Source organism: Pteropus vampyrus, unplaced genomic scaffold (assembly GCF_000151845.1).
Source record: "Pteropus vampyrus isolate Shadow unplaced genomic scaffold, Pvam_2.0 Scaffold113, whole genome shotgun sequence".
Taxonomy (NCBI): domain Eukaryota; kingdom Metazoa; phylum Chordata; class Mammalia; order Chiroptera; family Pteropodidae; genus Pteropus; species Pteropus vampyrus.
In genome coordinates, this window is record NW_011888894.1 from 2296593 (window position 1) to 2322736 (window position 26144).

The following is a 26144-nucleotide window of genomic DNA, read 5'->3' on the forward strand; positions in this document are numbered from 1 at the left end:
AAAACCATGAGAGAGGTTAAACTGGGGTACAAAACATCAGGAAAGACGGAGATTCATTTAATAATGAAATAATTTATTATTTGTTAAATGGTTGAACAATACAGAAGTTTACATATACACAGCAAAGATTCTCTAAAACATGTAGTCATTCTAAAAATGCATGTGCTAACTGTAGTAAAAAGCACCATTCTCTATATCTTGACACAGGATTTACATTGGCGTTGTATTTACATAAAGAAACATCTGGAAACAGAATTGCATACTCTCTCATCTGCTCTCCCTGTTTAGGCCGTGTTTACCATTAGGAAGGTGGCCCCAACGTTGATGGGTCACAGCAACATTCCCAGAGCACCAATTCTAGGTACAAGGGGTAAAGGCAAGTTTGGTTCTCAGGTAAAAGCTAAAATGAAGAATGCCCCCTTGAGCCCCCAGCACTCCCTAGAGAGAATGAGAAATCAAAATAAAAAATCTGGATGAATCTTAGAATTGGGTGCCTTACTAATTCTCACTTTATGATTTTTGAGAGAAGATAAAGATACTCTTAATTTCTTCAGCCATTCAATAGCTGACTCTAGCAGTGCCAGACAATAATTTCTTCTTTCAGAAGAATAAAGTATAAGAAAATCACCCATGTAATATTAATGAAAAAAGTCATGATAAGTCATATATTGGACCCTGCCCCCTTCCCCCCCACCCCCAATCCTCAGTTATCTTCAAAAACAGAGATCTGATCATGTAGAGTGAGAAACACCACCTCATCTAAAGGGTGCCTTCTCCCAGGAAGGATTTTTTACATCAGGAGTAGCCAGCTACCTAAATATACTGCATCTAAGAGTTAGACAAAGAAAAATAATAGATTGCCATGCAGGAAATTGCCTTGCAGCCTTTGACTTCCTGGTGCTCAACACACAGGGCAGGTAAAGCGGGAAGACAAAGAAACTTGGGGGAAACAAGTAAAGACTGAGGTTTGGGGGAATAAATAGATTATAAAGCACAATGAAAGTGGTATTCTTGCCAATACAGTATGGTGTAAAACCCTAAATAATAATGTGTATGTATATGCTTTGCAAAAATAAGGTTTCTCTTTAAAGGATGGAGAAGAGGCAAGAAAAAAGCCCATAAAAAATCCATTAGCAAGCTCCAAGATATTGCCAGACAGTTATTTTGAGCATCACAATCCTACGTACTTTACACTTTTTTTTTTTTTTTACACCCTAGAATTTGCTTTTGGCCACTTCAGGGATGGAGACGAGAGGCCCATTGGGAACCCAGGTAAGGTCCCTTTTCTTTCTTTTGAAGAAAGTAAAGGTTAAAGGAAAACGTCTACCTTAAAAAAAGCCCAAACCACCCAAGTGGCTGGTCTTAGGGTCAGGGCCTGCTCAGTTCTCAGTTCTGAATGGACACTGAAATGGTTTTAGTCTTGGGTGGACAGAAAGAAGAATCTAGGTCCTGCTCAAAAATGTGATGCTCTTTGAATCACTAACTAGCACTAATTGGGTCTGGGACTAGAGAAAGGTGTCAGCAGTCGCTATCAGCACCTTGAATTTAAGATCTCAGCTTAGCAAAAGAAAACCCAAACAAAACTACCCTGGGTGCTCGGCCCACCATTCTAAACCAACAGGCATGGACAACTACGTTTTCTGGGATGTTAACAGAAGCACACACATAAATGTTCTCACTGCATAAAATTAAATTGGACTACATACTCTTATTTTCCCATTTGCATTGCAATGGTAGCTATGAGTGTAGCTTAGATTTAGTTTTTTAAAATCAATTTTCACATAAAAATATGCACGTGCCTATATTTATACACATCTCTATTTACGTACAATTGTCAAAGTCTTAAAGGCTGGGGTTTATATCTTCGCCTATCCCCTCCCCACAACAACCCTAATAGAAAGGTTTTTCATTTTGCTTTAAAAAACCCAAAACAACCCAAAAGACTATATAGCTCTGAAGTCACGCTGGTGGATCAGTGAATGAGGACAGATTGGCAAATCAGGGCTGCCGATTAGCCACGTGGGGAAGGGGATTAGCTGCCTTGGGCTGAGTTTGCTGGTCCTGAAGGTTACAGTTTTGGTCAGAGAGACGCCTGGCTAGCATGCTGATTCGGTTTACCTTGAGCTTTGAAAGTAATATTTAACCCTGGTGTCAGTTTATCACAAGTGAACTGAAAATACAGCGATCTATCAAGTTCCACATTTCTATGCAGTCAAATTGAAAAGGACCAGACAAACAGTGCAAAGGTCAAATAATTACTGTTTTATATTGGGACAGTACATTTCATATTTCAACCAAAAGACAAAAATGCAGTTTAACTCAAAGGCACAACAATTAAAACACAGAAAATGGCATCTCGCAGATGCCTATTTCTAAATTAAATACACAGATTTCGTTCCCTTCCCTCCCCCAATGCAAGCCCACAAGCTTTTCCCAAAGTCTTGAGTTTTCGATGCCATCCAGCATCGTGGACTTGAGGCGCTTGAACGTAGCAATTAAACAAAATGCTTGCGAGGTCGAGCGAATGGCATTCGAAAGGGACCTCAAAGTGCAGATATATCTTTTTCAAACATGTTACAGGCTGAGCTGGCTCTTTGAACACTATCACTCTGCTTAAATTCAGGAAGCAGGCTTTAAAAATGCAAAAGGCATACAAGTTGTATTTCAGTGCAAATCTTCAGCTGGTAATTGGAAAAGATTCCAATAATAATAAAAAAAAAATCCTTTGTGTCATCTGCCCCTCCCCCCCCACCCAAAGCTGAAATGAAGGAAAAACCAGAACAAATCAAAAACAAGAGTTACACATGACTTTAGGATCATTTAGCAATCCACTACTTCCAATTAAAAATTTAAAAAATACATTAAAGAATCGTTAAAAAGAAAAACAAAAGTAATCTTGCTTTGTTTACACTGCTCTTCACGTCTGGAATGAGCTTCCGTGTAGAGTGCGTTGGAACGTGTGGTTGTGTGGAAGGTGGTGGCGTCGAGCGGAGGCTGTGGCGTGCGAGACCGCAGGCCAGCCGGGAGCAGGGGCGGCAGCCCGCCACCGGCTCAGCCGTTGAGCCCTTAGGTTGCAGTGCGTCTGTGGATTTTAGGAATGTTCTCATCACTTTGTGACACACACTCTGTTTCAGCGTCACAGATTTTACAAATGGTTCAAATTCAATGAAAAAGATTTGCCAGAGGCTGAAAACACCAAGACCTCAAAAATATGAATGCAAAAATATTAAGGGGAATGAACCAGTTTGGTAGGTACCTACATACAAAGTTTCTAGAACATCTATAAAAGCACAAAGTCATAAGAATTTATTTTCCATTACATTAGTTTATATAAAATGAATAAATAGTATTTATAGATTTAATGTGTCTTATGTACATATACATGTGCTCTGTTTTAGCTTAAATAAAAATGCTACAAAGTGGGAGACCACTTAAGGGAGAAATAACCAAAAAAGAAAAATCAGCCTTTTAAACTATCAACCCAAAAGTCTCCATAAAGAAGTTTCTGGGTGTGTCCAAAAATAATGAGAGGAATTCTAGTAACACTGTACCATCCCCTCCTGTTCACCTGCGACATAGAGTAGAAATATGGATTTTTCCTTTCACTGATGATGGACACTAGCTCAACTAGTGCCAAAGCTCAGTTATTGCTGAAAGTTAAATAGGAAAATAGATTAGAATTGGACCAAATGTCACTTATTCGGGGGGAAAAAGGCATAATCACTGTGTTAAGTGGGAAATGGAGATCTCATTTATCTCTGAGGTAGGAAAAAAAAATGTTCCAGAGACAAGTAGCATAACAAACTTTGAGGGGACATGTGCCTTGGGGGTAGCAGTACACAGTGCGGTCCCAAGAACAGCACACAAAAACAGATTGTGCCGTTTTGTTTGTGAGAACAAACAATATCAGAACTTTTATGAGCTGTGCAACCCCAAAGACATGCTCTCCAGGTGTCCGCTTTAGAGTGAGAAATACTGCTCCCATCCACACGCGGGTCGGGGGGTGAGCGCGGGGTGTGTGTGGGGGTGCTTTCTGGAGGTATTTCGGGCTCCTCACTGCCGTGAGGTCCATGGTGAAGTGCTCTTAAATGCTGCTTTCAAAGCTTACTTTGGAGTTCTGAGATCAGGATCTCAACTTCAGAAGTTTGTTTCCTTCAGTTTCCTAAGCACAAGACACAGTCGTACATTTCTGCTAGGCAAGTAACACAGTAAGCCAGAAAACTTTAAGAAAGGTCTGGTAGGCTACATAGGGACAGTAAATAAGAGGGCAAAATTGCTGAGATGTGAAAGTTGCTTATTCCGTCTAAGGATTCTTGGGTGCTTCAAATTGATTGGAATGTACAGTCTCTCAGAGACGAATTTTTATGGAGAGAAAGAGAAGCTAGTAGATGCAATCAGAAACCCACAATCCTAAGCACTTCCTTGAAAACGTTTACAAAGCTGATTTTGGTGAAGGTGGTACACTGAAATTTACGTGCAAGGGAATTGTGGGCAGGTCCAATACACTACCTAATCAGATCCGACAGGGAGAACCATCCGGGGGGCAGCCGAAGCGACCGCTCTCTCTTATAGACCAAGACACGTCTTGTGATTGTCCTGGAGCTTTATTCTCTTGATGCTGGAGCTGGAGTAGCCCTCGTCACTGCCGAGGCTCTGCATGCTTCCCCGCTCGTCAGAATCACTCACGCTGCTGCTGCTCCAGTCCAACTCACCCGTGAGATAGTCTGTGCTTTCAACGTCCACATCGATTTCTTCTGTGGGAGGACGAGAGAGAGGCAGTGGTGAAGGCATGCATTAGAAAACTCAGGCTGGAAGTCAAAACGACTCCAGTCAAGCCCTTCTTTGGAGGCTGGTGCCTAACTGCTAAAAAGAAAGAGGGACTGGTTACTGGAGGTCATACTATTCGACTTCTCTAAATCACAAGCAGGTTCCTAGTTCCCTCTCTGCTCTGCCTCTGGCAGGTGGGAGGAAAAGGGGTAGGGGTGGTTGAGGACGCAGGGAGAGGAGCTCACCCCTGTCGGAGTCTGAGCGCTCCGAGGAGACCGTGGAGCCGATGCTGTCCATCCGTATCCTCTCGATGCCCAGTTTCTCCAGCTGCCTCTTCAGGTGTCGCTGCTCTCGCTGAAGCTGGTCTATTTGGTGAATGGCTTTTCTGTCACAATCTTCAAGTTTCTGTAAGTCAGAGGGGTAACTGTTGGAGCTAGCAGGCAGATTTCAAAGTTGGCAATGACCCTGTATCTTCCTCTAGCAGTGAAATGTGCCAGTACTCCTCAGAAGCCATCTGGCGTGTCACTTGTCTAGCTTCTCACAGAGACAGGAAGTTGACTGGCCAGTGATTCCTGTCTTGGCCTAGTGCCTTCAGCATTAACCATGCGGAGAACACCTGTACTGTCACAGGGATTCTAGGGGTGAGCTCTGACACTTCAGCGTCCTGATACCCCTCAATTTTGATCCTGAAAAGAATGCAGGCAGGAACCCCCAACCTGGTCTCCCTTGTCCACGATGCTACCCTGAACTAATCTCTGAACTAGCGCACTGCATGTGATGGGAGCTTAAGAAACAGACTTCCATTAAACGTGTGTTTATTCAAGTATATGTCCCAGTTACACAAGTACTTTTTTCTGTCATGCCAAATCTCAACTTCTGTTTGTTAGGAGCAAGTAACAGTTCCCCCCTTTGAAGTTTGGATTCTAAATTGTTCAGCGTAAGAGCTTAAAAACATTTCCATAGACCACTTCTTTTTACAAATCTGTCCTCTAGCCTGTCATATTCTTCAGATAATTAAGAAGTTTAATTTTGGTTGTTTTGCTCTAAACAGAGATTCTCTTTCTCCCAGAATTTTCACGTATGCAGGCTACTAACCATAATTAAAGTGACATTTATCCAATCACGACTATAAAAACATACTGCACAGTGATTTGGGCTGTGGTTTTCAGGAATCTGAATACAACTTGCTCCGCCTTTGCTATTCAAACTACATACCGAGGCTGACTCTGTGCCAGACCCTGCAAGAGGTGCTGGGGATACAAGGTGAACACAAAGACCTAGTCTCCTCCGTTGCGGATTCTACATTTGAAGGATGGAGACAACCAAATAGTCACATAAACCACTGTTGGATGTTAACTGTGACAAGTGCTGAGAAAGACAGAGACACCCAGTTATAGGACACCCGTCACAGGAAGGTTTCCCTGAGCCAGTGCTTTCTGAGGCTGAGATCTGAAGGATGACAAGCAGTTAACTAGGTGAAGAAAGGAAGGGAAAGCATATCAAGCAGAGGAAACACCACGTGCAAAGACCCTGCGGTCAGAGAGCATGACAAGTGCTAGGGACTGAAAGAAGGGCTGGAGCAGAGAGGGTAATGTCATGGCACAAGAAGACGCTGAACACAGGTGAGGGGTAGGTCAGGCGGAGCATGGGGTGGGCCTGGTGATAGTATATCCGAAGCCACAGAAGAGTTCTAAACAAGGTGACATGTTGATTTGAGCTTTGGAAGCACTGTTTTTGGGAAGCATGGAAATCAGCTCAGGGAGAAGTCGTGAGTTTATAGTAGATGATGATGAGGTGAAAATGGAAGGAGACAAGGCTATGAAATGTTTAGGTCTTGGAGACTTAGGTATATATAGCTAAAGAGCAAGAGCTAACAAGGGTGACCCTGAGTTTCTGGCTTGTATAATCAGATGGGCAGTTGGATGGACCGCTTAACTTCTGGTGCCTAGGGGTGAGAAATACTCAGTTGGGTCTGGACATGTTGAGTTTGGGATGCCTGGGATTCATCCCTGAGGCAAAATGAGAGAGCTCACAGGGGAGGACTATCCTGGAGATATACATTTGCTGTCCTCATAACAACAAAGAGACCGTTATTGGACAGGTAAAGATAAAAAGGCATCTCAAGCATACACTTACCTTTATGTGCAATTTGGCTTTTGTTAATAAACTCAGTGTAGTGTGTCGATTTGATTCGGGCCCAAGCGGCACTAGCCCCTTCAGCTTCTCCAGGCACAAGCGAAGATGGGCCCGTCTACAAAAGCAAGATCACAGTAGCATTTGAGAATTTCATGGTGGGCCAGAAAGCACCCCTAAAGAACAAGTTCTAAAAGAGTATGAAGTTGCCCAGGCCCACTGAGGGCAAATGCCACCAATGACCACTTGCCAAATAAACATCTTTTGAAACCAGACAACTCTGGTGAAAACCAAAGAGAAGCAAAATCCAAGATTTTCTACAGTTAAGTCTATTTATAAGTGTCAGAGTAGGGACAAATATCTGCTATTATTAGGCACACTTATCAGGTTATATTTAGATTTCTGGGTAATGATGTGACCCACAGAGAAAATCCAAATTCAGAAAATAATGACATGCCAGGGTGAGAATCCTTTTAAACCGTACTTTCCCCATTCAGGACCACTAAATCACTATCTCATTGCTGTAGATAGTATTTACACATGAGAATGACACGTGTACGGTTATTCATTACAGCTTTATTTGAAATAGCAAAGGCTGAAATAACCCAAATGACCATCAGTAGGGACCTGGTTAAATAGATTATACTATATCCACACAGTGGAGTACTATGCAGCTATGAGAAGAGAATGTGCCCTATGTGCTATTAGGAAAGAACTTTCAGATATAAAGTAAAGAAAAGCAAGACATTGAACTGCATATAACATGCTATCTTTGGGTAAAAATGGAGGAAAAACTATATTTGTGTTTTCTTGTATGGACATAAAGTCTAGAGTGATACATCGGAAATCAGTAACAGCAGCTGGTCAGAGGGAAGTCAAGGAATAGTCAGACTGGGACAAAAGAAGGGGGGCAATTTTTACTGAATAATTTTTTTATGCTTTTTGGTTTTCCAATGATGTAAAGAATTGCTATTCAAAAAGTTAAATATATATATGTTTTTAAATGAAAAAGGACATCATTGGTATTGCTACACTAACAAGAATGATGAACAGCTGGGGATAACCATGTGCATGTCCTGGAGCATGGCAGAACACTGCAATGGGACAGAGTGGGAGAGAGAGGCTGGATGAGGTAGAAGCCAGTGACCTACTGAAGGGAGAGCCCTTAGTCACAGACTGACCAGGGCGCAAGAGTTCTTAAAATTTTGGAAAACGATTTACTACTTCATTGAAACCTTGGTTTTGGGGCTTTATTCTAGAACCTAGCAGATCCTATGAATGTGAGAAACGGCCAAGATTCAAAGTTTTTGCTCGGCCTACCACCTCCTTAATGCCTTCACAGGTCATTCCAGCCCATAGTGATGCCTCCATTTTCTGAGTACTTATTTGTTTATATTATTCACTGGGAAGCTGACTGACTGTTCTTCCTGAATTGTTTGGCATTGTTACTTAATCATTCACTGCAAACAAACTCCTTAGAATGTTGGGACTATAGCTTAATCATTGCTGTGTTGCCACAGTGCCTCCCACATGCTTAATAAATGTTTGCTGAATAGATTATGCCATCTAATCAACTAGACTTTAAGCTTCTTGAGGACAGAGTCTCTCTCTACTACATCTTTGCACCTTCAGCAGTGCTCAAGGTCCTGGGGTTTTAGACACAGGCCACTCTCCACACACAACAACCTGGAGCAGAGCTCCTGCGAGCCTGGAAGGCTACCTTCAGCTGAACTGAGAGAAAATCTTAAAGCTTAGTTTGTCCTTTTTCTCTCTCTTAAAATTTTTTACTGCATTAATAAAAGTTGGGAATGCAGACCAAAAGAAAAAAAACTGCTTCAGAAAGCTCTAAGACAGGTCACTATGCATGGTATTGACCAAGGAAGTGAATTCATACCCTTGTATCAAGACTTTGGGATGTTCCCCCAAGGCAGATCTAACAGGTGGTGCATTAGACACCCTTCTGAGCCCCTGCCTCGTCTGCTTCTCAGCCTTCTTCCTCATCTGGATCTGGAAGGCACTGTTCTAGACTCTCCAAAGGCACTCTAAGCCTCGACAAGCTCGAGGAGAACAACATTCATTCCTGAGCTAGGAAGATTTTATGGTACAAATGCCTCACTACTTTATAAGATTTCTACTTGACCTGAAAACATGTCCATGTGTTGACTCACATTAGAGGTTTGTTCTTTCCAATATTGCATGGGGGGTGGGGAAAGAAAAGGGGAACTTGTACAATATACTTGTTCACCTTGGATGATGATATTCTTTGAAAAGAGCTATGAAAACGGATCATGTACTAGAAACACCATGAGAAAGTATAATCCACTCACTCATACAGTTATCCAACTTATTTCATACTACAAAGTTTATAGACTAACTGTAGAGTTAGGAAAAACACTCAAAAATTACAATTAGACATTTTTAAGCCTGCTTGTTAATTGCAAAGACTGCATGATTCAGAACAGTGTCATATTGGTTTTTTATTATGTGGGTTTATCTACAGATGAGTATGTAAATTTTTCAGGAAGTTTGTCTACTGATAAAAATATAAAGTCATCTTTCTCTGCATCGTCATTTTTAGTTATACAGGGAGTCTAACCCAGAAAGTACGGTTTTCACTACCCAAATGTGGGTTTCCAAAGAACACTCCCAGTTGTGAGACTGGAAATAAGCGATTGACTAATTCGAGCTGAGGATAATCCATGTTCACTCAGTGTTTTCTGGCCTCATTCTGTGAAAATAGCACTGAAACGCTTTCTGGATTTCGTAGAGATCCAGAGCCAGCCTCTGTCTTTGGCAGTGCCAGCCGTGGCCTTCTCCAGCACCTCACTGTTCCCGCCTGATGGCTGCTCTGCCCACCTGCACACATGTCCCCAGGTCCGTGCCCAGGCTAACCACAAGAAGGGATGAGGTATATGAAGCAGGCTCAGTTCCATCACACAGTAATGAAATTCAATTCCTGAACCAGATGCAAAAGCAAATAGACCTCTCAGTGACAGCTCCCACTGAGGATCCTCAACTTGGAGACACCCAGACACACACACACTCCACGCTGGGATCTGAACCACTTTGGCTAGCCCAAGCACCCATGGAGCTCCCAGATCCAAAACAAGCAGAACAGGCACTGGTCTCAGCTCTCCCTCCTTAGTCCTGACTAGTACCTTGCCAAGGCTCTGATCTTCTAGGAGGGGCCTAGTGTCCCATTTTCAACCAGGTCCCATTTTGAACGTGGCCACTCCCCTTTGGGGAACTAGCGGGGGTTTTGCCAATATCCTCAACAGGAAGCCACTTGATACCTTGATCTGACTCGTCCTTGGATCTCCTCCCATCATATCTTCTTCAGACAGTCCTCCTTCTGTTGCCAAGAGCTGCCTCCCAGCTCCCCACCCCCGCAGAAAAGGGTTGTGTCAAACCCTGGCTCCCTCCTGTCCTTGACTGTCTTCTTTTTGCAGTGATCCAACTACTTTGTACCTAGGTTATGAACTTTGATACACTTCACCTGCTGACTCTTCAGAAATGTCAATTTAGTTATTCTGAATGGGCTTTATATACCTTTGGGCTACAGTAGCATAATATAACCAATCTTTGAGCTATCATCGGTAATGCTCAGAATCGAGCATGACCTATAAATTAGATACAAGCTATAGCTCCTCTTCAATAAGTTTTTAAAGTATCTCAGATTTTCTTTCTGTTTTTAATTTTAATTCTGAATCTGGCACTCACTGTGCAACCAAATATTATTGTTGTGATTAAGAGTAAAAATTTGGGATCCTAGCTTTGCCACTTACTCCCTGTGTGACCTGGAGCAAATTTCTTAACTCCGCGTAGCATCCATGTTTCCTCAGCAGTAGGAGGAGGATGACAACGCCTACACGAGGGCCACTGTATTACTGAGAAAAGGTAAAGAAGCACCTGGGCCAGGGTCTGATATGGAGTGCTCCATATATGGTAGCAGTTATTCTTTCAATCCTAGCTTCCTTTGTAGAAGGATAATTACTGGGAGCAAACAGAGATAATTATAGCACTATAATATTCCTTTTAAATCAGTAGAGAACTCCAAGTATCTCACTAGGTAAATAGAGGCTATCTGGTAAAATCCAATTCAATAAACTCTTCCTTAAAGAAAACAGGCATCTTTTGTCATTAAAAGATTTCATGAAAAATCTAATCCATTTTCTATAGAAACACAGGTCTTGCTTACACTAAAGGTACTATTTTTTACATTTAAAAATTAGCAAGGATTTTATAAAGCTATTTCATGCAAAAGGAAAAGACTCCGTGGCCACCCATATCATATAAAGGCAGGGGAAGAAGGAAGTCCAAGGTTGGGAGGAAAGCATCTGAAATGCCCTGGGCCTGCTTCCTACATCTCTACTGTGATGGCCAAAGGAAAATAAAAATTGGGACAAAAAGTACTGATCTTGGAAATCCAAGCACATCTCTGGATGTGTAGCCATGTCCAGAAACTCTAAACTATTTCATCTACAATAGCAAGAAGAAAAGATAGCATATTTAAAAACAAACTTAAAACAGTTTGGGAAGGATTTCTAAGAAAACTATAAAACTTTGCTGAGAGACATAAGAAAATCTAAATAAATGGAAAGAATAGCACATTCCCGTATACGAACCCTCAAAATAAAAATGGCAATGTTACTAAGTTTGTCTACAAATTTAACATAATTCCCCTTCCCCACCAAAAAAATCCAACAGTAGTCTTTTTAATGCTGGGAAATGAGTCTAAACTTCATCTAGAAAAATAAACGTATGCCAACATTTTTGAAAAAGAATGAAGAGAACTGTTCTGTACTGGATATTGTGTTATAAAGCTTCAATAATTAAAAACAGTGTATATTAATATAGAAATAGACACAAATCAAGTGAACAGAATAAAAAATTCATAGGAATTTAGCATATAATGGAGATAACACTGCAAATTCTTGGGCGAAAGAATGGAAGTCAGAAAATGGCAGGGAAGTGGGTAGATTAACATTAAAATAAATACCAAATGTGTTAAAGATTTAAATATAAAATACATTTGGATGCCACACAGTTCTGTTGTTAGTTTTCCTTAATTCTAGTCATCCATGAATTATAGAAAACTAAATATGCAAGTGAAGGAAGTCATTAATAAAGAGGCTCTGGGCTGTTTGAGGCGCTACCTCCTACCAGAGCTTTGGCACTGACAGAAGGCCCCTGGACTAACCAGCATGCTCTCAGACAATTCTGAATGCTGCTCTTTTTATTTCTGCCTCCAGACTCAAGCTTCCTTGATTCTATCCACGTCTCTCTCTCTCTCTCTCTCTCTCTCAGGCCAGCAGATTTGTAAATTGGGGAATAGATGCAACAAAAAAAGTAGGACTAGAGGTAGATTATGCTGTCTGCAGACAATGCTCCTGAATTTACTGTGTTACCTCTAAAGTTATTCCTGACTTGGATGCAGTCAAGACCAGGAATGGGATCAAATCAGGTGGGTGTATGTGTCTGTGTCATGAGGGAGGCATTGTTATTAGAGATTACTCTTCTTTCTTTCTTTCTCTCTTTCTCTCTCTCTTTCACCCTCTCTTTTCTTTTTTCTTTTTTTCTTTCGTTCTCTTTCTTTTCTTTCTTAATTTTTTTTACTCTTTATTAAAGGTGTAACTGAACTATCTCTGTCAGATTTTCAGAGAAAAGTGAAAAAAGACACAAGAAAGAATTATAAGGTTAGGGCAGAGTGAAGAAGATGGCAGCCAGTGAAGAGGGTAGGTAAATAATTAGGTTCATTGGTGGAAATCTTGAAACAAACACTTGGCTCTTTCATTCATTTATTCCACTAGCATTTCTCAAAGGATTACTAGGCACTGCAGGGGATAAATGTTAAGACCAAGTCTCTGACCTGGAGGTACTTAAAATCTAGTTGGAGTCATCAAACATGTAACAAATTATTGCAGAATTATTTATCTGAGTGACCTTCAGACCATGACAAATATCAGCTCCCACCGAAAGTTCTAAAATGAGCTCCCTGCTGCCTTTTACCAAACATATTCCTTCATTTCCCTCACCCATATCTTGTTTGACTTAACTTGTCCATAAAGGTTTTCAAGCTTTCGTAGCCTATCGTAAGCTTTTTTTTCTTTACCAAATAGATCACCTTCATTTATTCATTCGTTCATGTGCCACATATCTATGTATCTGTTGTTTCTTTCATTACCAAATAACAAGAGACTTCTATTTTGTGTTAACTTCTTAGAGCCTAGAAATAATGTATCTGCTGATGTTGACCTAAGAGTAGAATCTGATGTCTTTAGTAATCCATGTTCCTTCTCTTTGAGGAAAAGCTCTACTTAACGAACAAGATACACTGGACCTCACTGAGTACTAGTTTTCATTAAAATTGGGCTTAAGATTATTAACCAGAGAAGAAAAAAAGAGTTACATAAACGATTGCCTACCTAACTAAGGTTTCACCATTTTATCTTCTACCTTTGTGTGGACACAGACTTAGCCAATTAAATAGCTTCATAAATCCTATAGGATAATTGGAAGTGAATAAAAATAATTTCAGATATGGGTATATGTGAGATGTATAGTGAGAAAAAGAGGTTATTTAGTATAAAGTAAGAAGAAACAAATCTTCTTAAGGGGTCAAAAATTACTTCCTAAAAATAATTATAGGTCACAAGAGATCCTAACCTTCAGATTTGGAGCTGAGAACAAAGCCTTCCTGAGTTAAACAAAAAATCCAGATGAAGACAAGTCATGCTTTGAGGGAAAAAAGTATTCTCCTTTTACTCAAATGATCCCTTTGTAAAAAAATTGCCAAATGCATCTTTATTACCAATTTAATTAAAACTTTGAAAGGTTTTCAAGATTCTTCATAATTGTGATAGTAATCTTTGTAAAAAAAAATATGAAGGTAGTTATATATGTGAGCTGTAGGGGAACATGGCACTCAGTGAACAAACAGCAATTCAAGGCAGCTACATTTTGAAGTTATAAAATCACTTCTCTCTTAAAAGTATGAAATACATAAATATGCCTCATTAATGTTTCCTTTCTAGAGCCCAGTTAAAAAAATACAAAATATATGAGATAATTAGTACTTGGCTAGCTCTATTTTACGCTTTATTAATGTCTATGACAAAAAGTCGGGGAGTGCCCCCAGTGCTCCAGGTAGGGGATTGGGAATTGGTTGAATAACTAGCATGTCTCTTTCTCCAAGTTCTTCCAAGGGCAAAAGCCATCTACTCAAGAGGTATAGTTTAGGAAATATGGCTTCTGGTGGTACAAATCTGAGTGTTCCTCCACACCAGCAACATAGACCAGATTTGCACACTGATACTTATCACCTTCCTTTGTAGTAACCAGGCCCTGCCCTTAACTCATGTGGCAACAGAGCAATGTGAACTTGTTACAACATCCTACAGTGAAATCCGAATGTGGTCAAGGGAGTTCAGAAGCGGTAAGAGTGGTGCAATGCATACTGCAACAGGCCCAATGCAAAAGTCAGGCCCCTACCCCTTTGACATATGGAGTTTGGCCATTTGAGAAGCCAAAACCACAAAGAAACTACTATAGGGACCTGCAATGAATTAGAATACCCTGACTGAAATGGTTTCACATGCCAGACCAGATGCCACTGAAATACTGTATCATATCCTCAGAGTGGAGTCCTGATGAATACCAATTATTCAGAATCTCTAAAGTGCCACCAAATGAAAATAACAGCTTAGATCAGGTGGCTGAGTCCTCCCCGCGGAGTTCAGACAAAAATCTTCTGTCATGGGGTTGAGAAGACTCTGGCAGAGGTAATCTCTCTCTAGACCAGCTGCCTAATTCCAGCAAGGCCTGCATATGTACCATTCTAGAAAAACAAGTGTCTACTATTGAAGGAGATGCTAGAGCCTTCTTCTGAAAAAAAGTCCATTCTAGCACCTGACTCCTGACCCACTGGCTGCAGCTTATATGCATTCACTCAGTCTCCATTAGCCGAAGGGTGTATTGAAAGGCATTCAAACCAGAAGAATTCCCAGATAAGAGAAGGAAACAACAGAATTAACAATTAGAGGCATATAACAAAAATAAAAAGATTTTCTATATTCCAATAATAAATAATTACAATGGGACACCAACAGCGATTTTAAAAATATATAAACCCAAGAATACCTCTTACAATAAATGTGCAGGATCACATGGAAACACTATAAAACTTAAGAGACAGAAAAGAGATCTGAATGAAGACACACCAAATCCTGGATAGAAAGATCTAATATGTAAATATGAGCTAAAGTTATATTGGAGTTATTTAATTTTGATTCTAAAAATCCCAAAAGTATTTGGAGGAATTGGTGAATCAATTATAAAAATTATCAGGAAGGAGAAACTGATGAAAATAGCTAAAAACATGGTAAAATAAAAAAAGAAGGGAGGAAGAGTAGAGATTTGCTTTACCAGATTCCAAAGCGCATGATAAAACCTCAATGATTAAAACAATGTATACTGGCACAGGAAGAGCTGGATCGGTGAAACAGAAGAACAAGTCTAGAAACAGACTCAGCCATAAACAAAAATTTAGTATACGACAGAGACAGCAACTTCAAACAGTGAGAGGAGACTGATTCTGTAAAGGTAAATGATTAACTTCGCAAGTTATATGATACACAAAGGGGCAGTCTTTTTCATATATATCCTTTATGTTATAGAATCTTTTCAAAATAAAAACTTCTCAATAGAAAATTGGGCAAAAGTTTAACAGGCAATTCTCTCTCTCACATACGCATACAGAGTTAAAGATATGGAAATTGTTAAATTGCTAGGAATATAAGAAATACAAATTAAAACAAATTGTGTTTTTGCTTTTTCTTTTTTTTTTTTACTAATCAAATTCATGAAAGTCTTAAATTATAAGCGTGTGAAGGTACAGGAAAAATATAGCCTATAACCTGCCTGGTGGGCAAGCCAGCAGTCAACATCAAAACCCAAAACAAGGTGTATAACATTAATTTCACAACTATAAATCTACCCTAAGAAAATAATTATGATGTTGGACAGAGATTTATCTACAAAGTAGATTAAGGAACCATGGTTTATATTAGCAAAACACTGGGAAGAACTTAAAATAGGGGATTAGTTATATGAATTATAGCATAGCCATATGATGTAATACTGGGTATCTATTAAAAGTAATGTTAGAAAAGGTGATTTAACATTGGAAAAGTTCATAATGTAGCTTAAAAAGTAGATATAAATTATTTACTATGATCCCATATTGATTTTAAAAAGTCTAGGTGGATATAGAACTTAGCGGGAACATTAGCAGTTGTTACTGCTGAAGGTCTATTACAGCTGATTTTTATATTCTTTGTGCTTTTCTGAATTTTCCAATTTTCTTAACTATATTTTTAAAGTTGTTTTCCAAAAACAATTGGAAAGAAACAATTCAAAGTTCCATTGGTTTCCTCTGGCTGCTAGAATTACGGATGATTTAATTTTTTGTATGATTTTCTATATTTCTCGTTTTTCTACAAGATTATTTTAAAGAAAAAAACACACACCACACATTCACCAAGAGTGTCTCCTTAGGAGGCTAGACCCACAAAATGAATTAAAATGCAGAGAAGCCAAGTCCAAGCGACAGACTCTGGTATCTACAGTGATACTGAACCGAGCCCTCCACCCCAGGGCTGGGTCTTTACTGGGCTCCATTCCCAGCACCTACTACATGGCACCTTCGGTGGTCACAGACACCTAGTCTACTGAATGGAAGATACCATTGCCACCACCATCTCCCACCTCCACCATACAGGAAGCCTTTTCTTTCCCCACCAATGCAGCACTGTTGGGTATAATATCCTCAGAGTGGAGTCTTGATGAACACCAATTATTCAAAATCTCGAAAGTGCCACAGAAAAGGTTTCTGTGTAAAAAAAAAAAAACCTAAGTAAAATCAACTCTGCAATATCAAAGAGAAAAAAAAATCCCACAGTTAGAAGTTTTTAAGTTGCTACTTTTTTTTGGCTAGTAGTAGAGGGGAGCCATGCCGATCTTTTTATGTGATGTTAAGGTAGAAAATGGCTAAGGAGTAGTAGCATTTAGCAAAGAGGTTTTCATCTATGGCATTTGGCTACTAAAACCAGGGAGGCTCAAAGAGTAACTGTTCAGTTGACCTCAAAACCCTAAAATCTTAAGCATCCACATCAATTAGGAAGAAGAGCCTGACAAGGCTGACCTCCTGCCCTGGACTGAGCAACTAATGCTTGGTTAAATTAAGTGAATTTGAGTCCTTCCTTCCTTCTCTTCTGATTACATGCTCTAGACTAAAAGAATTATCAAGACCTTAAAGGACCAAATTTGAAAAAAAAAAAAAGACAATAAGGAAAGTAGATAAGAAACCCTTCAACAGGCAAAAGTTGACTAGTCATACATGAGCAGTCAGAATTATAAGCAGCTTGTCCACAGTCTTCTAGACTCTTTGCCTCCACAATCGCCTGCGCACACCTCAGTCCTAGCCCTTAGTGTATTAACTGAACTTGTCTCTCCAGCTTTCTCTTTAGACAAACTACATTTCTCTTGATGGGGACCATGCTGATTTAATACCCCAATAGGAACTCATTTAATACTCAGTGCTGAGCAAAAGTTCTTGGGATAGTGTAGGCAGAAAATACATTTTTGAACTGCTAAAATAAATAATTAAATTGACATTCTGTGGCATTCTTGCACAAAGCTGTAGTAAGCCTAAGAGCCCTTCTCTGAAGGGATGAAATTTTAATAATTAAAATAAATGCCTAAGTAAAATGTTAGAGGGGAGGAGAACTAGAAGACCTTTCAGCTGAAAAACTCCCAGTTCACCCCACTCACCCCAAAGTCAGGAAGATGGAAGAAAATCTAAAGATGAAAAAGAGAAGCCATATTTGACTCTCTTTCCACCTTCAGAAGAGATACTTTTGAATTTCCAGTTCATGATATATAAATCCCTAAAGCATAAAGGAAGCTCTGATATAAAACACAGCTAGTCACAATCACAGAGAAATTAAAAGGGAAGAAAGGATGGGGAGAAGCACATGTGCAGTGTGACACACTTGCGTGCGCGCGCTCACGCTCTCTCTCTCTCTCTCTCTCTCTCTCTCACACACACACACACACACACACACACATTCCACACTGGAGTAATATTAAATGCCCTGTTCCAAGATTCGTCTTCCTAGTAAAGATCTGGTGTGCCCTTTCACTGACAAAACGTCATGCAGATCCTGACTTTCAGGGTCAGGCTCTCTAAAGAGGGTTTGAATGGTATAATCACTTGTATTTACAGAACCATATAACACATCATCTCATTCATGCAGGATACCAAGAAAGCCATTCAATCTGGATGGGTAGCCATATTTCAAGCTGAAGGGAGCTCAGAGACCAGGATGCGCCTGTTCAATGGTTCTCAGCTTGGATGCACATGAGAACCACCTGGGGAGCTTTTAAAAAATACTTGTGCAGAGTCTAAACCGAAACCAATTAAATTAGAATTGCTAGGGGTGAGGTCTGGGTATTGTTTTTTGGTTTTTCTTTTAAAGTGCCACAACAATTATCATGGTTAAAGAAAGTGGTATTTTTAATTTGTAAAAAATCTTTATTAGAGATAGAAGATTTGCTTTAAAAATATCCCATGGCGGGTAGCTCCATAGTGGTTAGCACATCTGCTTTACATGCAGAAAGTCCTGGGTTCGTGCCCCAGGTGGAGCCACGGACCATACCCTGGGTGCGCCAGGCCCTGGGTCAACGCCGTGAGCGTGTGGGAGAAGACGCCCATCCCTGGGTCAGGGGTGGAAATGGTGCGGGGCGGAAATTAAAGAGGGGAAAAAAATATATATAGATCCCATGGACGGGGTGGTTTTAATTATATAAGATTGGTAAAATGCTGATAATTGTTGAAGCTGGGTGATGGATACAAGAGAGTTGATTGCATTATTCACTCTACTTTTTTATATTTGAAAAATTCTATAATAAAAAGTTATTTTATAAAATTAGCACAAATAAAATGTGTTCTCTTCCTCGCAAATGGATAAGTGTATATACATAATGTATTTACCATTAAAAATATTTTTAAAAATTGCAATAAAAACTTTGAAACTGATCCTAATGTGTAACCAGAGCTGTGAACCACCAGGCTATATCATTGAAGGAGAAGCAAATGTGATTTGGAAAATAAAGATTTAAAGAAGCAGCAAGAGGCAATCTAGGTGAGAGAGATCAACTTAGGCTTGTGGCAAGAAGGAGCCAAATGAGGCCGGCTGGCCAATTTCTGCTATGCATATTATTTGCCTGAATTTTAGGAATCTTTATTCACAAGTAAACTCTAAATGTACACACACGTATATGTATGTGTACATATCTGTGTGCACATGATTTAAGACAGCACTGCAAATTATATTCAGTAGCATGTAATTTTTTAAAAACATCATTGTGGAAACACTGCCTAGGACCTAAAATGCTCTGACTTGTAGAACAGTCACACAGTAAGGCATCCCTTGGGAGGCAGAGGGTACAGGGGTGAGGGTGGGGTATGGTCTTTGGAACTTGCAAGCCCTTCAGCTACCTAAGTGATTTCTGGGCAGTACTGCTTAGAGGGCCCAGAGCGAGCTTTTAAATCAGGTGCCACTTATGGGAGGAGTCAAGAAGAACAAATGAGTCTCAATATAAAATGCATCAAAACTGCCCCCCACTGCAGCCCCCAAATCCCCAACTCACCTATTTTTTTCCATTTCATTGTGAGTTGATCTGAAAGAGGAAACAATAAGAAAAGAGTAAAATTATTTTTGTCTTAAAGGACTACTTCAACACCAACAATTATTTTAACTTCTTTCTCTCCAAAGTTGGTAGGAGAGAAGACAGAGAAAGTGAGAAAAACTCTGTGGGCTCTACTAAAGAAATTACTCCCTGTGGAGAGTTAGATAAAAGTATATGTATAAAATAGAGTGCAAGGAGAAATGACAAACTGAGAGGCATACAATCCCTAGTGGAAAAGTAATCCATTTTAAGAAAGGAAATAAAAGGGGTCTATTTATACAAACAAAAAAAGCTGCACAATGCAATGTGAATTTGAGTCATATAATCCCGCAAAGCTTTCTTTAGGCTGAGGGTACAACAGTGCAGGTGGCACCCCCACCTCAGCCCCGCAGTTTTTTCTAGGTATAGTATACACCAAAGTTTTATGCTAAGTTGTTTCATTATAGGATACAGTTTTCACTAGTTTTAAATGGATAAAAATAACACCTCTTCTCTCAATCTTTCTAATCCCTGAAGTAACTTTTTTATCATGTACAACTTCCTGAAAGACGTTACTATTGAATAGCTACCAAATGATTTTAGGATGGGGCTTTCAAAACTCAGCTCAACATAGAGATGATAGACTGGTTAAAGCAGCAGTTAGGGTGAAATTTGAAGTCCACCTTTGCCACTGACTGATACTGTGAAAGAAATAAAAATGTTTTAACCATTCTGTCCTTGATTAACCCCTCTGTAAAGTGGGAATAAAACTTATTTTCAATTTTCTACTGAACAAGTGTGGATCAATGAGGTAGCAACTGTAAAAGCGATTAGAGAGCCTTGGATGAAAGCTGTGGTGGATGTGAAATCATATTATTAGTTATTTATACCTGACCTCGAATATAAGGCTTAGTCTAAGAATTTATGGACAGATTTCCACAAAAGTCACAAGAAGTCAATGTGGCCACTTTAGCATCCTCGTCACACAATTCCTCCCTGACTAGTTATAAATAACTTGAGGAACTTCACCCTCCCAGTGTTATAAAGACACTGAATCTTGATCTTTCTTATGGAAATTCTCTGGTATCTAACCAGTTCAGGAGATTAAACCCTTGCTCTGATTATGAAATTTTTGGAGCTATAATCAGAACTTTACTGGTCCTAGGAGATAAATTCTCACAGTAATCATGGAAGGTCACTACTTCCATGAACGCTCAGCACTCCTGTACATCAGGGGGCATCACCAGGTTCACTCACCAGTAACCAGGGCTGGCATGAGTGCGTGAGTGCGTGAGTGCGTGAGTGCGTGAGTGCGTGAGTGCGTGAGTGCGTGAGTGCGTGAGTGCGTGAGTGCGTGAGTGCGTGAGAGAGAGAGAGAGAGAGAGAGAGAGAGTGAGTGTGTGAGTGTGTGTGTGTGTATGGGAAATATCGAATCTGGCACTAAAACTTCTCTTCCACAAGGCTCTTGGGATACCAAGTTTTATTCATGAGGAAAGACAATATTTGTTTTCTAGATAAAGGATATACGAACCTCAAAACTGGTTAACTTAAAAGCTTTAAATTGATTCACCTGGCTATCTCTCAGCATTCATTCTTCAGTAATATTTTTCTGATGGTTTACTTCCTGCAATGGCCAGCAGGATACCATAGTTAACAAGACTCTGGCCTGCAACTGCAAACCTTTGGCTTTAAAGCACGTGGCATTTTAGTTTTAACAGGGAATAACAAGTTCAAAGTCTGACAGATTTTTTAAATGGATGAAAGTATATAACAGCTGGTCAAGATTTCCCTGTTTCACTGTAGGCAAGGACCATCCTCAGAAGGTGGAGGACGGTGGATATTTGAAAAGAACATGATCTCTGATTAGAGAAATAACAGCACACAGGGCACTCTTACCAAAAAATTCTGCATTCTTTGAAGATACATATAAAAAATTTGGAATCCTCAAGATAAACTTTTAAACAAATTCCAAAGGAAGCACAACTCCTTCCAAACTTTGAACAGAGTTTTAGAAACTGCGGATCTTATTTGATTACTTAAGGGTGAACACATGGTGATTTTTACAAGGGGTTTTATACCTAATGGCTAGGGCATTACTGAAGTGCATTTGGTTTACTGAAACCGAGTTTGTTTTTAATAAAAAGCAGACCTTTCAAAAATGATCAGTTCGGAGATTTCCTGCCAACTCTGTTGATGGGTAAACACTTATATAATTAAAGCATTACAAAAATATATAGCTACCTCGTGTGGAAATTATTTTCCATGTGATTACTAAAAAGATTTGATTACTCTGCAATCACCAATGGTCAAATGTCACCATTGAAAAATACATTCTAACAAAAAGATAACTAAGCCAAACTATTGAGTATCTGAGAATAGGAAAAGTCTACGGGTTCAAAAAAACTCCCCATGTCAGGTCAGCTATATAGCCACTGTCTCATAAAAGAACTGGATGGCAAGTCCTAAACTTCCTCTTTTACATGAGTGCCAAAGTCTGCTTTACCAATTAAAAAAAAAAAAAAAAAAAAAACACTTTTAAAAACTCTGGATTTCATTTCTAAATAGTAACTTTTCAAAAATCAGTAGGAAAGGAAAAATAAAAAAGCCTATCTCCCTGTTTTCTAGTAGTTCTCTGGATAATTCCAAAACAATATTCATAATTTGTTGTTTTTGTTTTTTTAACAAGCGACTAGAGAAACTTAGGATCAGTTCCCAAGAAGTTTGATATGCAACTAAATCTTATTTTTTATTGGCCAAGGAAAAGTACCACCAAGATTCCACAAGCAAAGAGCATAGCATTTCAACTTAACAAAAATAAACTGTTACCTACTGGTTATATAAACCAGCAGTAGTCTCTCCATAGCCCCTACCTCAATTCAAAATCATGACCATACATAGCCTTGGATACAAGTCTAATTCAAATCAAGGGGTCAAACTGCATTCTCTGGGGAGACATCTCACTAGTCAGGTAAGGGTCATTCCAAATAGGTCATGAAGGAAGTGATTTAAACAAAAAACAACTTGCCCTTGCTTCATATGATTGCTTGGTGCCATCTCCAGGTTTAATCATGGTCTCTCAGAGATCCTGGCATCACCGAAGATATTGTACTAATTCATTATAGTCAAGAATAGGAACAACTGTTATAGCCTCATGTCTCTAACCAGGGAAGGCAAACCAGAATAGAGCTTTTCTAAAACTCAGGAGCTGTAGCCATTTTTCATATTATAGAGAAGAGAAAGAACCTGTTTCTTGGCTTGAAATTCTCAACTATAATTATTTTTCTTTCCTAATCACCTTCTGGGACCGAGCCTCTTCTCTTCAACCACATCTCCTTTTCCTCTCCCTACCACTGAATATCCCCCAACTTTCCTGTGAAACTCAGGAAAAATAAAGTGCTAGGGATTAAGCCTTGGCTATTATTGTGGACAACTCCTCTCAAATCATGAGTGGACAAGAACAAAAGCACTAAATGGGCTTTCTTTTTCCAGAAAAATAAACCGAAAGGCTTCAAAGATTTTCCAAACAAAAATTTAAAAATTAATGCTGTAACGATATGTAACACAGCTAAATTGTTTTATACCACTGCATAATCCAAATCAGTATTAACATCCTTCTTAAAGGCCCAAGGTACCCAAGCACAGATCTATTGGCTGTCACCTTTAGGTAATGCTAAAGATGGGAGAGAATGGAAAAACCACCAGGTAATTATCTGGTTCATCCTTCATGTGCCTTCCTATTCAAGAGCTCAGCACATGTGTGCTGCTCACATCCTGTGGTTCTACCAGCTCTAAGGACAATGGGGTGAATCAAGGACAAAAGAGGCAGCAAGAACAAGTGAGTTTTAGGTTTAAGTAGGAGCCTTCTGGTTTTTGGTGGTCTGTTATGCTGCAGAAACTAACCAAATACAGTTACTTGCAAGGAATTATTCATGAGGATAAGAAAGGGATAAGAATTCTAAATCAGTGATGAAAATATCAATGATTTTAGTAGAATGAAAGATATAATTGAATGGGTCTAATAAAACAGATTTCCTAACTTATATTTTAAGAGCAAAGAGGGAAAAAAAGGCAATGGCATTAATGGAGTACTCATATGGACCAGGAACTATGTTCAAGCCTTTAATATGTGATTCCCTGACCATTAACCAAACACTTCCTAGTGAGATTCAGACTGTAAGAACTATAAGGCTAACATAAAAAGGCTGTAGCATACTAATATTTTACTACATGTTCCTCTATCACCAAAAAGGCAGATTTTACCCTTGCTCATTCCTCTTTGCCATTATGAAAGATATGACAAATTATATGATCAGACAAACCACTACATTTAATTTACATGTCATATAAGAAATCCTACCACCTATGCCAAATCTGATACTTTAACGTGTTTATAAAATTCTCACTATGAAAAGTAAAAAAAAGAAAAAGGAATAATGTTCATTTCTCTTTTCTTTTCAACCCTCTCAACCAAAACAGAAGAGCTGCTTCCTCCAATGGCTTAAGACCATGTGTGCATTACTGAATCATGATCGCCACTTAATTTACTGGGTTGTAATCACAACAGATAACTTCCATTCTGCAGCTGTGTCATCTGCAGTATAATCTAAAAAGGAAAGAGAAATATTTACCAAATTACCTGCTGCTGCTGTTATTCTTCTTGGATTTGCTCCTCCGTTTTAAGGCATCTCTGTCCTTGTTATTGTATGGTAACATGGAGGCATAACCATGTTCAGCTTCTAGAAAACCGGAGGATCCAGTTAATGAATGAGCCTAGAACATCCAATACTCTCCCCGTCAATAGTATTTTCTTTTAAAAATTTACTTATTTTTCGTTAAAATAATATTGTGGAAATAATTAAACGGAGCAAGATGGAATTCTTAGAACAATGATTGTTTTTTAAATTGTGTGAATACCCTCAGTTCGGAGCAAGTGTGAGGAGCATTCCAGCTGCTCATTGTTGAGAAAGACCCAGCAAGTCGGTAAGCGCATGGAGCCTGGGTTTCCCATTGGCAACGTCCAGCAGGTGTGTTAAGTGGGACCAGCCTCAGGCGAAGGTGCGAGGCAAACACCGGGAGGAGGGGGTGAAGAGACAGGGGAGGCGCTGCTCCTCCGGTTGGGAGATGGGGCGTCAGGCCCACTTGGGAGCCGGCTGGGTCGAACCCCGGTGAGGTAAACCAAGGGCCTGGAGGAGGGGGCTCCGGGCACCCCATTCTCGACGGTTTGGGGAGAGGGCGACACTCGAGACCTCGGGGTGCAGCAGCTCCTTTTCCACCCCTATTCATTGCCTTTGGGGGCAGCGGGCGGCCTCACTTCGGACCGCGAGTGGGGAGAGCTGGAGGGGTTGGGAGCGCTCGCGATCGCGCTCTCCGCGCCTCCAACCACCCCCGGAGCGGCTGGGCGCTGGGACCCGCAGCCGGGCCCCTCAGAGACCCTGGCCCTGGCTCAGGTCGGACCCCTCCTGTCCCCGTGCACCTCTCTCCCGCCGCTCCAGGTAGTCGGCCGCCTCCAGCAGCATCTGGATGTTCATCCGAACCGCCGCCGCCATTCTGCACCGGGGGCCGGAGCCACGGGACCAACCCCCACTGCCCACGGGCTCGCAGCCGACGCCGGACACCCAAGCCCTGCTGTGGACCGGCAAAGCAGAGTTGAGAGAGCCCCTCTGGAGACCACGCTCGCAGGAAGGGGGAGGGGGCCGGTGAGCTGGGCACCACCAACACCGTGACAGAACCCGAAGAGCAGCAGCAGCCGCCACCGCCGCGGAGTGTTTATCCCCGACTCACCATCCCCCCGCCCCCAGTCCCTTCTCTTGACAGGCCCGCTTCAACTGCGTTCCTCATTGGGCACCCCAAAGACTGCCCCGCCCCTGGCTATGTCCGATTGGGGGAGAGCATGACGGCCCTACCCCGCGGAGTCCGCTCCTCTCGCTGATTGGTCACACTTGACAAGGCCCAGGCTCCACCCCCTCTTTCCAATTGGGAACAGGATTCTCAACTCCGCCTCGTGCTCCTTCCCTGTTTTCCATTGGTTCTATACCGACAACCGGGCCCCCTTTTGCTTTGTTAGTATTGGCCCAGAGCTACAGAAAGCAAGCTACTTCGCCTGTCTCCTATTGGTGAAACCTTCCAAAACCTCCCGGCTACGATGACGTCACCCTTCTCCAGGTCGGGCAATCCCTGAGTAGCTGGTGGTCAGCGGCTCTGCTACTCCTCCCCGGATCTGGCATCCGCTGGGAGGGCGACCCGGGCGCCGGGCTGAGGTGATTCACCCGCCGTCGCGGCGGAACTCGGCTCCACCCTGTCCCTCCCAACCTCGCCTCGGACCTGTTGCCGTGACCTGTCCCCAGGGACAAGTTTCGGGCACCTGCTGGGCGTCCCTCGATTGTAAAGCTGGAACCGCGCCTTGCCTGGGCCTGGGCAGACTTCCGGGTCCGAGCCCTGGATCGCTTGGCGGCCGCGGCTTTGCAGGTTCCAGAGGGCACGGCAGCGAATCCCTCAGAAGGGAGAGCGATGCTGGC

General features: G+C 40.9%; 1 protein-coding gene across 3 annotated transcripts; it reads right to left on the reverse strand.

Annotated features, from left to right (window-relative positions):
- Nucleotides 1–56: 56 nt before the first annotated feature.
- Nucleotides 57–25415, reverse strand: MXD1 (MAX dimerization protein 1). 3 transcript variants are annotated; one of them, XM_011365577.2, is made up of 6 exons: nt 25103–25415; nt 24266–24365; nt 19612–19641; nt 6904–7018; nt 5013–5172; nt 57–4754 (listed from the first exon to the last, which is right to left on the reverse strand). In XM_011365577.2, exons 1-6 carry the CDS (start codon nt 25173–25175, stop codon nt 4567–4569), a joined length of 666 nt encoding a protein of 221 aa, XP_011363879.1. In that variant the 5' UTR covers nt 25176–25415; the 3' UTR covers nt 57–4566. The 3 variants fall into 3 exon arrangements, with proteins under 3 accessions (XP_011363879.1, XP_023389597.1, XP_023389598.1); XM_023533829.1 differs by having other exon boundaries at nt 19612–19644; XM_023533830.1 differs by lacking the exon at nt 19612–19641.
- Nucleotides 25416–26144: the final 729 nt, after the last annotated feature.